The following is a 14,894-nucleotide window of genomic DNA, read 5'->3' as shown; positions in this document are numbered from 1 at the left end:
TGGGGTTCGATGCCTTTTCTTTAAACGACGAGCATCAGCTCCTGAGCCACAGCCACCAAATAGAAAAACAGTATAAAATAGAAATTGTCAAATTAAACAAATCAGTTATATCAATACCATAATGACATAGGGGTCAGCTCATGGAAACATTACCACTTTTGTCCACAGGCGACACCAAAAAGCAAGTTCCATGTAGTTGCTTTAAGAAAACAAGAACAAATGTTTGGAAGCTTCCTTAAAACAAATAAGACAGAAAAGCACATGTGAACACTTTGAATGTTATTTATTCATATGAAAGAATGCTAAAATGAAATTGGGTTATCTGTTTTAACTAAATAATCAAATACAAATCTCAAACAATGGTAGCTTTTAGCTTGTTAAACTGCTGTTAAAACAACAGTCTCACTGGAGGATGACGTGTTGGCCTCGGAGAACTGGAAATTGGCATTTGTTCTAAAACAATTGATTAACTGGAAAATAATGATTAAATATCAAGTTTGCAGCCCAAAATTAAAGTGAGCAAAGTTCAATTCTTTGGCTAGCTGCACGTCACCGTCGTCATCCTCCTCTTAAAGTGTCCAGTGGGAAATATGGAGAAAATCTCATTCAAACAGTTTGAGCACATAAGTTGCATCCATAGGAGAAAAGGAGAAAATGGGTGTATGGATCAGATTAAACATCTTTTTGTGTGTGTGCAGACATTTACATGTGCAACAAATGGATATATACACAAAGACCATTTCAGCTGTTACAAATCCTTCACACATAAGACTCATATCTGATTTCTGTCTGAAGATAAGAAGCCATCAGTATGCTGCCACATCAACACTGAAGACACAATCAGGACAGAAGCTTTAGAACAGACTTATAGTGTTGGCCTGTGTCTGCTTACTAAAGCAGATGGATGGTTTGACTTTATGAATATACAATACCTACGGCTTGTAATTAAAACATGGTTTTATATTACATATATATTACTTTATATCACACGCAGAGACTATCTTGAATTAAAACAAAAATAACAATTTCAAAGTTAGGTGTTAAGACATACTGTTGAATAAAAAAAAGAAACTATTAAAAAATACCCAACCCTTAATGTAGTCAATATATTAAAACATAAAAACACATGAAAAAAAAAAAGAATCGGATCAGAGCTCCTACATAAAAACCGTACTGAGATCTAAAAGTCTGAAGTATTTTTGTTATTCAATGTTTTACTGATGAAATGTGAAGGATTTTGTTCTGGGGTTGAGTAGCAGTCACATTTGACTGATTCCCATTGTGTTCATCAATTTGGGTTCTTATCAAATCCAATTTCTTGAATTTTCAATAATAGCAACCAAAATACTGTGATAAAAAAAACAAACTAATATACAATAATATATTAATATATTCACCTTGTCATGAACAGGTTAAATGATGTCTATTTTCCCTTTGAGTTTTACTTGAGCCAGATGTTCCAGCATTACGTGATTTTGGGGCATTATGACGACCACTAGAGGCAACAGAAGTACGGCCCTGTCCCTCTCGTGATTTTGTCTCTTACTTCTGTACACAAGGGCATCGCGTCAACCAAAGAAAAGTACTTTAGTTTCTCATGATTAAAACATCCGTAGCTCATAGTTGGCTTAATATCTCAAAATGATGAGACTTCTAGTTTTTCCTTTGGTGAATGTAATGGACTCCGTACTAATAATAAGCACTATTGTAAATACTAGGCACATAATCCGACACGTGCAACTTCGCTGTCAGGTTTCCATAAGCAAAATCAGAAAGTTAACTACGGAAGGCCTGAGAGGCAAGTGAGGAAGATAATTATCTGGTGACTAATTTCTTTAAGCCTGATATAAATTATGTTCTCTCCTGTGTTTATGACTTAAGAGCAGGTGGAAAAAAGGTTTGCCATGATCATCTTCTAAGCTCCTTATGGTTTTGGTCTGTGTTTTCTAAGTTTCCTTTTTTCATCTGTGAAAAAAATAAGTTTTGGTGTGTGTATTTAAAGGCTAAAATGCGACACTACCCCGGGTCCTGAATAAAACTAAAACCATTCATGATTTCCATTACAGCAGATTAGCTCCGACTGAAATACATTTCCAACCTAAAGAAAGACATCACGTGCACTTAAAGTGCATGGACAAATTAAAACACACCTGCTTTTAGTCTAAGTTAGAACATATTTGTTTCCTGTGGCTGAAATGAGTATTACAACAACAAACACTAGAAAAAATGATAACAAAATCAAATAAAAAAACTTTTGTGTACTTCCGTTTAAAAGATAAAAAAAGTATCAGACTAATAATTTTTTACTCAAACTTGGCTCTTCGGGCTTCCGTACCATGGCTTTCCAACCAAACTCAACCCTTTCTTTGTTCTGTGCGTAGTCATTTTTAATCTATATTTAAGTTACTTGATTTCACGTTTGTGTGATGTGTTGTGGTCGTGTGCCGTTTCATTAAATAAGGCATAAATCAAAGTGCAACAACAAAAAAGTTGATCTTTCCAAATGAGGTGGCGGCTGGTCAAACTCTAAAAACTCTAAATGAGAAGCTGTGTGGGTAACCAGTATCTAATGTGGATGTTAAAAACGTTTTGAAAGACCAAATTGATACCATTTTGTGAGGTAGTTTGATTAAACATCAATATATTCAGGTTGTCAAAATGATAAATTACCTCTAAAAACACACTAATCTCTTAAAATCTTTTAAAGCCAGCTGAAGGAATTTTCGAGCTTTTATCATTACTATGTTATCATGATGTGAGTAACTTGCATGTGTGTCAGATATGACAGGACAGTGTAGTACAGCAGTGACATCATGAAACACAACACCAAGCACCACGACTCCTCACGGCTTCATACTGCTTAAACATGTGATGAACGCTGAAAACGGCCGCCATAATCAACAGCAGCAAATCCATGATGAAAATAAAATAAAAAACGGCCCGGTGTGTTACTTCCACCGGCCGACAGTCATTTCGCTTCATCACTGTACCATGTAGGTTGAGGTCATCTGCTCCTGTTTGAGTTCGTTACGGGTGATGATCTGCTCGATGGCGATGTAGGTTCCTGTGAGGAACCCGATCAGCCCGATCAGGCTGATGATGACGTTCTTGACGTACACCAGGGGCGACAGCGAGCCTTCTGTGTGAAAACTCATAATCTGGAGGATGGGAGGAAAGATCAGCGCCAGGAAACTGCTGCTGACGGAGCCCACCAATGAGATGACGAGGTCCAGCTCAGGTATCAGGACGGCGAGGGCACCTGGAGGACAGGTAGAGAGAGACGGTACGGTTAGGACTGTTAAAGTATGGTTGTTGCATCAATGAAATGTTCAAACTGTAGAACAGAAAACACGGCTCTGTAACAGCTCTGCATACTTAAATCAATACAACCTTTTTGGAACATGAAAAAAAGTATATTTAGATAAAATAAGCAAAACGAGAATATATACATGGCAAACTTCCCCAACTCCGAATCTCATTTGAAAAATTTAAATTTAAGTGCTTTTAACTTGATAAAAAGTGGTTTTGTTTCCACTTCTTTTGGCACTCATTGTGTTTAAGACCGACCCATAAAAGATAAAGTGACAGAGCTAGAACAACGGTCTCCCAGCACAGCGTCACTGAGAAGGCATCCAAACAGAAACAGGATCTCCTGCACGTGGTCATTTAGAATTTCTCAACAGTCGTTTCTTTTGTAATTTTGTATCACAATTAAAAACTGGTTCCCAGGGTCAACTTCATGACTGATCCGGTTATGTTCCATACAAGCTTCCAGTATTTTCTATTAAAATGTATAAAACTCAGTCTACTCTCGGCTCTTTCTTGTGACAGAATCGTCGCCGCTTGGCGTTTACATTTAAAACAAAGGAGGGCGCAGACTTTCTTCGTGTTTTTTGAATGATGGATTAAAAAGAAAACTTGCTGAAAGTGACTCATGCTGGTAAAACTCATTAAGAGTGTGGGAGGAAGTGAAGAATTTAATAGCGACTCTTTGGCAAAGAGCATCTTTTGTGATGTTCCCGTCTCTGCGCTCGTTACAGGATGATCATGTGTAACAGAAGAGCTAGATGAGGAAACGACTGCACCCTAGAAGAGATAAAGGGGACAGTTTCTTCATTTTTATCCACTCCGCCACGCACACCTCAGATACATAGTAGATCGAGCGAGGAATGAGATGAGCGGCATCTGGGAATCATAGGGAGGATGAGTAAAAGTGATGGATGGGGGACGCAAGGCATCTTCCCCCGTTGCCCTGGAGACGGGTGTAAACAGCCATGGTTTCCCGTCCCCTTGCAGACACGCTCCACAGCGACGCACCAACCCTGAAACGTCTGCACGCCGTTACACGCACGGACACACATGGGGAAAAAGAGCTGCCTGCTTTGCTACACAAACACACCCTTCATCTCTCGCCGCGTCCGTTAGTATCTCCTCCAGAGTGACTGGAGAGGACAGGTCGACTGTTCTCCCTGTACGTCCGACACCCATTACCAGCGGTTGATAAAAGACTCTTTGAACCATAATCAATTGCTCGCTGCTGCGTGTTCACAAAGTCTGTCAAATTAGCCTCTAGGGCGATGGCAAGGTCGAGCTTTCATGTACGGCGAAAAGCATCTCGCCGCCACGCGATTGCGGGGCGTAAACTTGTCACTTCCAAGAAGAGGCCCTCGCCGGTGAAGGCTGATCTGCATTTGAAGCTTTCGGAGCAAGCCATCAAACGAGGCAGGCTCCGGCGTGAAGGAGAATGGCAAAGGGGGAGTCGGGCGTGCCTCGAGATCGCTCTGAGCCTTCATAGCAAATAATCCACAAGGCTGTTGCTGAAAGGAGGGCTGCTGTCCCCCGACAGAGAGAGAGGCAGAACGCGGATCATCAGCGCTGAGGGGGAAACGCTCCAAGCACACTAATGTGGCCGTATAAACACAGATCTTTATGAGAAACAAAGAGGAAATACCAACTCTTTCTTCCTGTCTGCCAGCTGGGGATTCAGAGAACGATAAAGGTGTCGGAGAAGGGCAATATGTGGTGATGGTGGTTTTTACGATGTTGGTGAAGTCAAGAGTTGATACAGGCGAGGGGAGTGAGTGACCTTATCAACGCTGCACCTTTAAGGTGGAGCATCCGCCTGCAGAGTTTTGAGTCTTTGTGGAGATGAGGAAGGCGAGAAAAGAAACGGTGTAGAATGATGTGATGTGATTCATTTGCACGTCAATATAGTTTTACAAACTGTAGTTTTTGTCCTGATTACATTGACACAGAATGCAAATATTACTCGGAACAAGGTGTCTGAGCTTTCGTACCACGAGTACGGCATCAACCAACCCTGTTGTGTGGAAGGGTTCATATTCAAAACGTACGCTGTAGTGTACAACAGGGAGGCTGCCAACCAAGATGGCAAACTGTATTACTCCTTTCAACCTAGATGAAGACATATATACTGCGGAAATGTTTACCAGAAGGAACTCAAATGCACTCATGGTAGTCAAGGAAACTCAAAGCACTTTACAGTAGATTAGGCTATAGACGGCCAGCTGCTGCTCTGCTTTGGGGTCTTTTTATACATGACGACATATGGGAAAACATACATACAACAAAATGATTTTTTTTTTAAATGACTGTGTGTTATAAATGATACTTTGCCTCGCGGTTACCCGTCTGCAGTCTGGATATCTACCTGAGACTGGTACATCATGACGGGAAAAAAAGAAGTCTCCTTATAGAGCCAACAAGATGGAGCATAGAAAACGTATGTGATCTCCAGGCTACATTGTGTTGTGCTGTTGACTACCAGTCATGGCTGCCAGAGATGGAGTCACATAACATATGCTGTGGTTGAGGCTGGCCTTAAAACAGCTCAAACTGACTTTGTATTTCTTTATCAGCAGTTAATTAATTCAGCAAATAGCGAACTTGTCCATTTCATGAGTTTATATTCATGTTATAAATATATGAATGTCAATCATATGCTAATCTGCATGAGAAATAAAGAAAAAGAAAACAATTGGTTATAATAATCATCCGCTTATGGTGATTAATTGGACCCAGACAGACATGATCATTATCAGAGGTTTCCGCTGTAAACTGATTAAAAATCCAAATTAAATTTATGAAGCACAATCAACATGCTTGAGCTAGAAAATACAAAGAGTAGATTAAACACGAGGAAGTAAAATCAAACCATGAAAAGAGAACATTAAAATTGCCAGAAAAGAACAGAAAAAGACACATAATCAGACGCCGCGAAGTGGCCATCATGAATGCGTATAAAACCAGAAAGAATGAGAGGTGTGAATAACAATCTTAAGAGATCAGTCAGAGGTTAGAAAGACCACACCGTCTTCATATAGATCTCAAATAGATCACTAAAGTAACACAATACACCACAGCAAGGCGGAGCCACAACCCAAATCCAGCCATGACGACTTCAGCAACCGCTTCTGAATAAACATAAAGGTGAAGGGAATATGTTCAACTTGGGCTGTTTACTTTGATGTCATTAGGCACAGGAGATAGATACATGTGAATTGATGCAGAAGGTGTTAAATTAAAAATATTTGGAAAAAGGGGTCGACTGATTATTTTTTAACAACATATGCTGAACACATTATCTAGCAATATCACACTTTTTTTTTTGCATTTTTTTTGGGGGGGGGGGGAATCAAGCCTAAAAACCTCAGAAAGATCAGGTTTTCCTGCAGATATGAAGAGGCGGTCATCTCATGGATGTATACCGAGAAGTGGATACAGCGTTGGAGGCGGGGCCCTGTTCATTCCTATACAAGCTGCTCAGTGCTGCATGAAGCAAAACTATTTTGAATAATAGTGCATTTTACAACTTTTAACCTAATGGTTTAGAGGTGTCCTGTTCAGGTGTTTGTTAAGTTGATCCACCTTGAATTAAATTAGAAGTTGGTATATCATGGCCTAAGAACAGACACACTTATGAAATATATACTGAAATATCAAGTCTTTTATTCCCAGAAGGTAAATTACTTATTATCATTTTTAAATCATATGAATGGAAGTGGTCTTCATTCCAAGCAAGGCGGCTCTACACATCATGCTCCCCATCAGTGGATCTCGAGCCCTTAAACTGATACATATTAGGTCATGGATCTGGATTTGATTTTGCTTCAGGGACCTCCATCTGATGAGGTTTTGGCTGTTAGATCTGATTAAGACCAGAATGTTACAGTTGTCAACGCACGGACATAACCATGGTGGAAGTGAAACCTATGATCAGAGTAGTCACTCTTATGACCCATAATCACATTGGGCTCACTTCTATAGTGAATTACATAGTGAAACTAAACTATTCCTCATTTTTATGGGGGCTCGTTGGACTCCCTCCAGGGAGAACCACTGCAGCATATCATCATCCTCTGACTGCACGCATACACACGGCTTCTTTTCTACAGTATTTTCTGACTTAACGAATTACTTTGCCTTAAGATCATTCTTGTCGTTGTGCAGATATGATCATTCCATCTCCCATAAACCCTGTAATGGTGAAAGGAAGCCCTCACTGCCAGCTACGAGACCATGTGTCGCTCCACATCTCTTACTAACGACCTTGGTTATTACCCGGCAGAAGGTGCTCTGCCGACCGGAGGGCGACATGTTGGGGTCTGATATAACAGTGACAGTAATTAGATGGTGGGATAATGGGAAACACTCTTTGTACATGCGACGGCTCAGTGTTTTGTTCATGGACGCTATCTTCCCTGGTGATCGCAGGAGCCTGTGAAATTCCAACCGCAGGACAGTTTCTTTGCGAGACCACCCCTGTCAATGACAAATCTGTAAACCACAATGTCCCAAAGAGGAAGACAGTTATTAAACTTAAAATTGCTGATTTGCAATTTCTCTGACGCGGTCTCGCCAGCAGAGTACATAATTTAGCTAACCAGCTGTGACCCTGAACGATCATTAAGCACCAGCAAACACAACTCCCCTGCCATTCTGTCTCAATACTTCCCCTCTCTCCTTCCTGCCCTCCTTTTACCTATCAACATAAACCCTAGCCCCCCCCCCCCCCCCTCCCCCTCTCCTGCTGCCTCATCGCCGTGTCAGCAATTCATCTTTTCAGTCTTCTCAACATTCTCTGGTTAAAACCTTGACAAATGTGAGAATTTGCTGCATTTATTAATTTTGTATTAATTGTATATCTTTGTGTTTTGATAAGACAACTCAAGACCTCTGGAGACATTGTGATGTTTTTGTTTTTGCGATGGCCCTCTTAGGTCCAGAATGAAAGTTCATGAAAGCTATTGGATGACGTTGACATGTCTCAACAACTATTGAATGGGTCGGTGTGAAATGGCCCAAGTCATGTTTCCCCCTGGATGAATTGTACCAACTTTGGTGATTTTCATATAGCTCCAACAGCATGTCAGAATTCCTCAGATATGACCAAATGCCTAAAAAAAACTTAGCTGTACTCGTGATCAATTCCAATAAGCATGTGAACACACCAAAGTACCATGGACACCATGTTAAGCTGCTTATCATCAACATCTGTATTGTGAGCATGCAGATGTTAAAATTTTGCTCAAAGCATCACCGTAAAAACCATCCGCAGATAGACACTTAATCTTATTCAGCGTTTTCTGACATTTTACAAAGCACAACATTAATTGACAGATTAAACACAATCCCAACTGTGTAACTGATAACTTAAAAACATTTTTAATCATTCCTTAAGGATAGTTGTATATGTTCTAGGTAGGACAACTTGGCTGCTTCTTTTTACTTTGCTGCAGAAGAAAGTTAACTGTTGATGAATGTGCCATCCTTTGTATATATACCTCAAGCCAGTATGAGTCATCAGGAATCCAGAACCAAATAGAAATTATTTTCACTTCGCCTAAGAAACCTTATACGTGGGCCTGAGGAGGGTATTTATCTAGCGGTGGCTTGTAGAAAGGTACAAAAATGTCCTTCCTTTGCAATTACACACTTTTGTTGGAGGGGGTGGCTGTCCTCAATAAACCATTCCTTTTAGATCCTCTACAAATGCCTAGAATTTCTTCAGAAATTAAATAGATTATTTCTACCCTCTGGACACATTGTGAGAGTAGTCAAAACCTATGGCCAAGTCGAAATGGGATGTACTCATCGTAGTTGCCAATTCAATTTATCGTGGCTCATGGTCGTTTAAAATGCCCCGCCCCCCCCAAAAAAAACAAGGTAAGAGAAGCTGTCATTAGGACTCTTTCCTATAAGCATGTGTTTGGATTTATTAACCAAGAGGTGACAGACTGCTGCAGGGACTGAAATCAATTTGTAGTGTGATGATTATTTATTTAATTCGTATTTAACCAGGGAAAGCCATGAGGAGATCAGAAATCTTGTTAAGTAAATATCCAGAAAGAGTTTAAATCAAGTAGCAGATAAACCAAAGCATTGGTTAAATGTGAGGTGATTTGATATTGTTTGTGATGAACAAAGCTGAGATCTTCAAGTAGCAGCAGTCGGAGTTCATTTCTACATACCGGTTCATTGTAATGATTGGTTTCATGCCGAGAACTGTCATTTCAATTTTCAAATATGTCTTTAAAAAGAGAAGATATGCAATATCAAGCATGATATTTTTGTATACGGTCAAATTAAAATGATTTAATATGTAATAACAGTTATTTCATCAGTTAATTGGTAAAAACCTGGTTACCAACAAATAGAAGATACTAGCTGGCAGGTGAGTACCCACATACTTTACTGTACAATGCAATGTAGACACAATAGACTTTAAATGGAGATACAGGAACGCAGCTGAAATCGCCAAACACTTCGCTGATCTGTTTTCTCTGCTGGGGCTCCGTGGATGCTGAAGTCTCTAAAGCTTCTCGGCCTACTACATATTGTAGGACGATTTTTCTGTCAACGACGCATTTGTTGTTTGCATAACTGACAAGTAGGGCAAAATGTTGCCACGTCAATCACTTCTGGAAAGCAATGAGGATTGCTTCTCCTTCATCTCCCTGCCATGGTGTCTGGATAAGTACAACTGTAGGCAACCAGTAAGCTACGCTGTGTTGTCCTCGAAGTGTCTGTTGGGTCATTTTACTTCCGACGTGCACAAGGAGGTTGGATGGAGAGGCGAAACAAATACTGAGAGAATCGTGGATGCTGCTTTCAACTTTCAGTGTGGATGTCTTTGCTCTTTGGTCAGTTTGAGTAATATTACAAGAATGAACAGGAAGATTGAGCGATTTGAGGAAGGGCTGCAGAACACAGGCTCTATAGGTCCAACAGGTTATCAAGGTAAACAATGTATGAATGGTAACACCTGCTTACAGCGCAGCTCTGTGGAAGTTTCACCAAGCCTGAGTGCTAGTGAGCTGCTCCAGCTCAGGAGACTCTCTAATCTCTCTATGACTTACAAAAGACATCTGGGCAAATTCCTTCTGTTGATGTCTGGCAGTAACAATTCTGAACAAAGTCACATCACCAGCTTGTTTGAGATTTCAAATCTTTTTATAAACCTTTACATCGGACAAAAACAGAATCAATATCCCTAAAATTATAGCCAACAGATTTGTCTACATTCTGCCCTTCACCAGGCATCTTAAAGAAACGACTTGCATAAACATCTGTTCAGAATGCAGTTAGGAACAGTTTCAATGTTTTTATTTTTTTATATTTATTTCATTTATATTCAGATTTCTAAGCAGTAGTGCATGTTTGCTGGCAGTCCCTTCATTTTTTTAAATTGAGGTGCCCATTCCCAAGTTTCAGGGTTCTCCATGCAGAGATTCTCAATTTTGTTCCCTGTAAAGGCAGGAACACACCGGCCCAACCGTTGGACGTCTGAAGCGTTTGGAGAGGCTCGGACGAGGTCGGGAACACATATGTTCGGTGTGTACAGCTGCGTCGGAAGCTTTCGGAGCCGCGCGGACGTTGTCTGATCAGACTGAGCATACGAAGTCTGAGGAGGTGGGCTGTTGGAGTCTGAGCCATTGGATACTCTGATTGGCGGTGTGCTAGCGAATCAGAGTATCCAATGGCGGTGTGTGGGCGGGGCAGAAGTGGCGATGGTAAACTCCGTATTACTCGTTCCCTACTGAGACGACGTCTTCGTAAAATAATGAGCCCGAGAGCACACAACGCGAGTGTCACCCTAGCCAGAGTCATCTTTCCAGAAATGCCAAGTATTTAGTCCACAAAGGTCTTCTCGAGTCGAACGAATACTGAACCAAGACGTGTGTGCATTGTTTTTATCTGCACTCCGTTCCGTCATTTCCTGTTTTCCTGTTTTGGAGTACTGGCACGAGACTAGCGCCACCCGCTGTTAAGGAGGCTTATTGCATCTCGCGCAAGCGCAGAACGTACACGCTGCTGTGTCATCGGAAGCACGTCGAAGCGGTGTGTACAACGCAACTTTTCTGCCGAACGGGTCAGACGAGAGGCAACAGAGTGGGCGGAGAGTGGTCGGATAAGGCAGTTGGACGTCTGGGCGGTGTGTGGGGGCCTTAAGATCAATAAGCATCATTTCACCTCAATTAGGGTGCAGTCACACTCGGCACAGTTGCCTGTCGGCCTGCACTTACATTGTTTCAGGCCCCATACATGACCAATCAATTTTGAAATATAAAAATAGTTGCGTTCATTCATCTCTGCATAGCATTCTTTCTCCCTGTCATTCACATTCTCACACACACACACACACACACACACACACACACACACACACACACACACACACACACACACACACACACACACACACACACACACACACACACACACACACACACACACACACACACACACACACACACACACACACACACACACACACACACACACACACACACACACACACACAGTTCATGCCCAGAAAGGATTGTTTTCCACGCACAGAAGACGGCTGGATGAATTCCCGAATAAAATCAAACTTAAAAATGTAATCACACAGATGAGCAGCAGAGGTTTTACAACTACAAGTGCATGGAAAGAGCTACACAACAAGACTGGTTTGGGACCCACATGGGGGTCCCAGGAGATTTTATTTGGGTAAGCGAATACATTAGCAGAATGTCTTTCTTTTTTCTTTTATTTAATAGTTATATTTGCAGTACACCTTTTGGCCACACAGGGAACCTGAATATTTGTATCATTCTGATATTCTAGCCTACTTGGAACATCGGATCTAATATGAAAGGTGAGTGTACATTGTGTTTGTTTTACTGATGAGAGGAAAATCAGACCCTGCTTACTCAGCATGAATACATTTATTTACAAAGTATTCAACCTATTTTAACATATCTCTTTGAATTGGCTGGTTTACCTATTCAAGAAAATGTAAGGTGATGGTCAGGAACATTAATTTATTCATAAGTTTGCTTTGTAAATTCAGCCATGACGGTTTGCCATTTTTAATAAATGGATCCCCCAAGAAAAAAAGACAAGCCATTGAAAGCTAAGGTTCGCAGTAAATGTCAAATAAAAACCAAGTCACACCATTTCATTATACCAATTTAACAGTCTGTGAAGACCGTGAAGCACTCAGATGTGTGAAAACAAACCTCCCAGTGCTGAACTTAAATAAGAGAGATTACGCCTTGAATGGATGCCAGGATGTTATGTGTGAGCAGGGTAATAAGCACCAACGGAGAGAGTGCAGTGTGTTGTTCGAGGAATAGTGTCTGGGAGAAAAAAGGAACAGCATGGCTTCAGAGTGGAATTACAACGAAAGCAGGAGACTGTTTACCTTCTGTAGAAAATAGGGCAATTGTGGAAAAATTATTGCTCTAAATTGTACGTCTGTGAGGGAAAGTATAATAAATAAGGATGTTTGCTGCTTGTTTAGAGCCTGGATTCATGAATAAATCCATATCAAACTCTTCTGAAACTATGAATCTGAAAAAATGGACGCACATCTTGAGCAAAATGGAAAGCAGGCCATAGAGTGAGCAATCATATTTCCTGGATAAGATGGAAAAGTTCAGATTATGAGGACAAATGAGTGGGCAGTGGTGGCCTGAAGGTAGACAGTTGAGTCAATTGAAGTGTCGACTTTAAATCTGGAAATCAGTAAGAAGGTACGGAAATTGTCCTAACACTTAAACCTAACCAATTCGTCCACAGCAGTATCCAGCAATGCATAGGTGCTGAAACTGAACATGGCTGTAATATATCTCAGAAAAGAAGGACACCATACACACTTCTACTTCTGCTGGCTTTCCTGCCAGAAACACAACAATGGAAATTATGCTAGAAAGGGCAATAATTACATACAGTGATTCAACAAATGTTAAAAAATGGCAAAAAAACCCCAACAACTTTAATACATAAAATAAAACTATATATTCTTGTTCTACACCATGATGAGCTGCCATTCTTTGTGGTGCATTGTACGATGGCAAAATGTCATCAAGAGACCTTTCTAGCCTGCCATGTCATTTGTTGTAAATCAAATATTTCTTTCTGTGATACCTACAAAATGCCAAAAAATGAAACCAAAAAACACAGAAGGCAAGGTTATCCAGTGACAAGAGGTTGTTGGCAGATGTCCATCACTGCCAACATTTGAAATTAGTTCGACTGAATGAACCAGAGGAAAGCAATGGGTCATTCCAAGGGTTTATCCTTTGGGATGCAAACCAGCTTAGATCATCGGTCATCTACCCATTACTTCTGCCCATCATTTTGATTGCGTCCAAACTAAAGGACAATATAAAAAGGTTATTACACACAAATAGTCACTTGATGATGCAATAACATGTGATCTGTGTGCTGATGGTTAAAATTTGTAGTCAGCCTTGAGGTCAGAAGGTTACTAAAATTATAAAGATCCATCCCCTGGGGACTATGAATATCCCAATGAAGTTGGATCGCTTCTTTGATAATTGTTCCCCAAGTGTTGTACAAATGACTGAACAACTGACAAACAATCATAGCATAAAAAATATAAAATATCGAGAACGGTTATACATTATTATGTATGTCCGTTTGCCTCGCGATCAGTGTCAACAACTGACAGTTGTGCCAACAAAGTGGACACAAAGTTGTCTGGGTATACTGCAGACCTCGGCACTGCGGGCAAAGTGGACACTTAACTTTATTTCCTCACAAAACAAGGCTTGAGGATAAAAAAGTGTCAGGAGCTGAGAGAGACTTTTGTCCTTTCCTGGCATGACATCACACTGGGATATCTATATTTAAGGGCCTTTGGGTGCTACTCCTGATTTTGGGGGGGGGGGGGGGGGGGGGGGGGGGGGTCTGAAAGTATAAGAGAAACTTTAGTGACAACAGCAGTTTACAGAGTGTCGACCTGTAAGTTCTGCTATGTAAAGATAACTTTTTGTCCTATTGTGTGTGAAAAAGACACAGGAGATGCAGGAGATGTGATACTCTTACAAGTCCTTGTCAAGAATGAAGCATATCAGTTACAGTCACTAAGGGTGCTCTGATTCAATTGTTACAAGTCAATATTTGTTTGAAATAATTTGATCGCTGGTCTCTATTAAGGCCGATCAGATGCCAAATGCCCCTTCAGACTCGAGGCAGCAATGTTGCTCCACCGCTAAGCCGGCAGCCGATATAGTCACAGGAGCTCATCTACAGTTCTGAAAAGTGAAGCCAATGCCAAATTGACTTAAACTAGCATTCTTTCTAAAATGTCTGATTGCATGGTCTGAGAAAATGACCGTATATCCCACTTAATCTATTACCTCAGTAACCTCACTACTTGTCACACCAGCATGCTATCTCAAATCACAACTGGATACAACACACACTGTAAGGGGCTGATGGGAGAGCAGGTATCTAAATAGTAATACTTCATATATGATATTTTTAAGAATCCTTAAATTAATGAATGAAGATATAATAATTAGAGGGCATCAAACAGACCCTTTGATGAGAACTGGCCAATACTTCTTCCAGCGATCTGC

At 40.7% G+C, this 14,894-nt stretch overlaps 1 protein-coding gene across 2 annotated transcripts in view; it reads right to left on the bottom strand.

Moving 5' to 3' along the window:
• Nucleotides 1-266: 266 nt before the first annotated feature.
• Nucleotides 267-14,894, bottom strand: part of slc36a1 (solute carrier family 36 member 1) — a 48,943-nt gene continuing 34,315 nt past the window's right edge. For both annotated transcript variants that reach the window (XM_084009746.1, XM_084009745.1), the window contains exon 12: nt 267-3,259. In XM_084009746.1, the coding sequence (XP_083865872.1) occupies nt 2,982-3,259 (278 nt within the window). In that variant the 3' untranslated portion in view covers nt 267-2,981. The remainder of the gene's footprint in view (nt 3,260-14,894) is intronic.

Source organism: Eutrigla gurnardus, assembly GCF_963514095.1.
Source record: "Eutrigla gurnardus genome assembly, chromosome: 5".
In the NCBI taxonomy this organism is placed as follows: domain Eukaryota; kingdom Metazoa; phylum Chordata; class Actinopteri; order Perciformes; family Triglidae; genus Eutrigla; species Eutrigla gurnardus.
The sequence above is the reverse complement of the archived record's forward strand: the minus strand, read 5'-3'. Positions and strand labels throughout refer to the sequence as shown.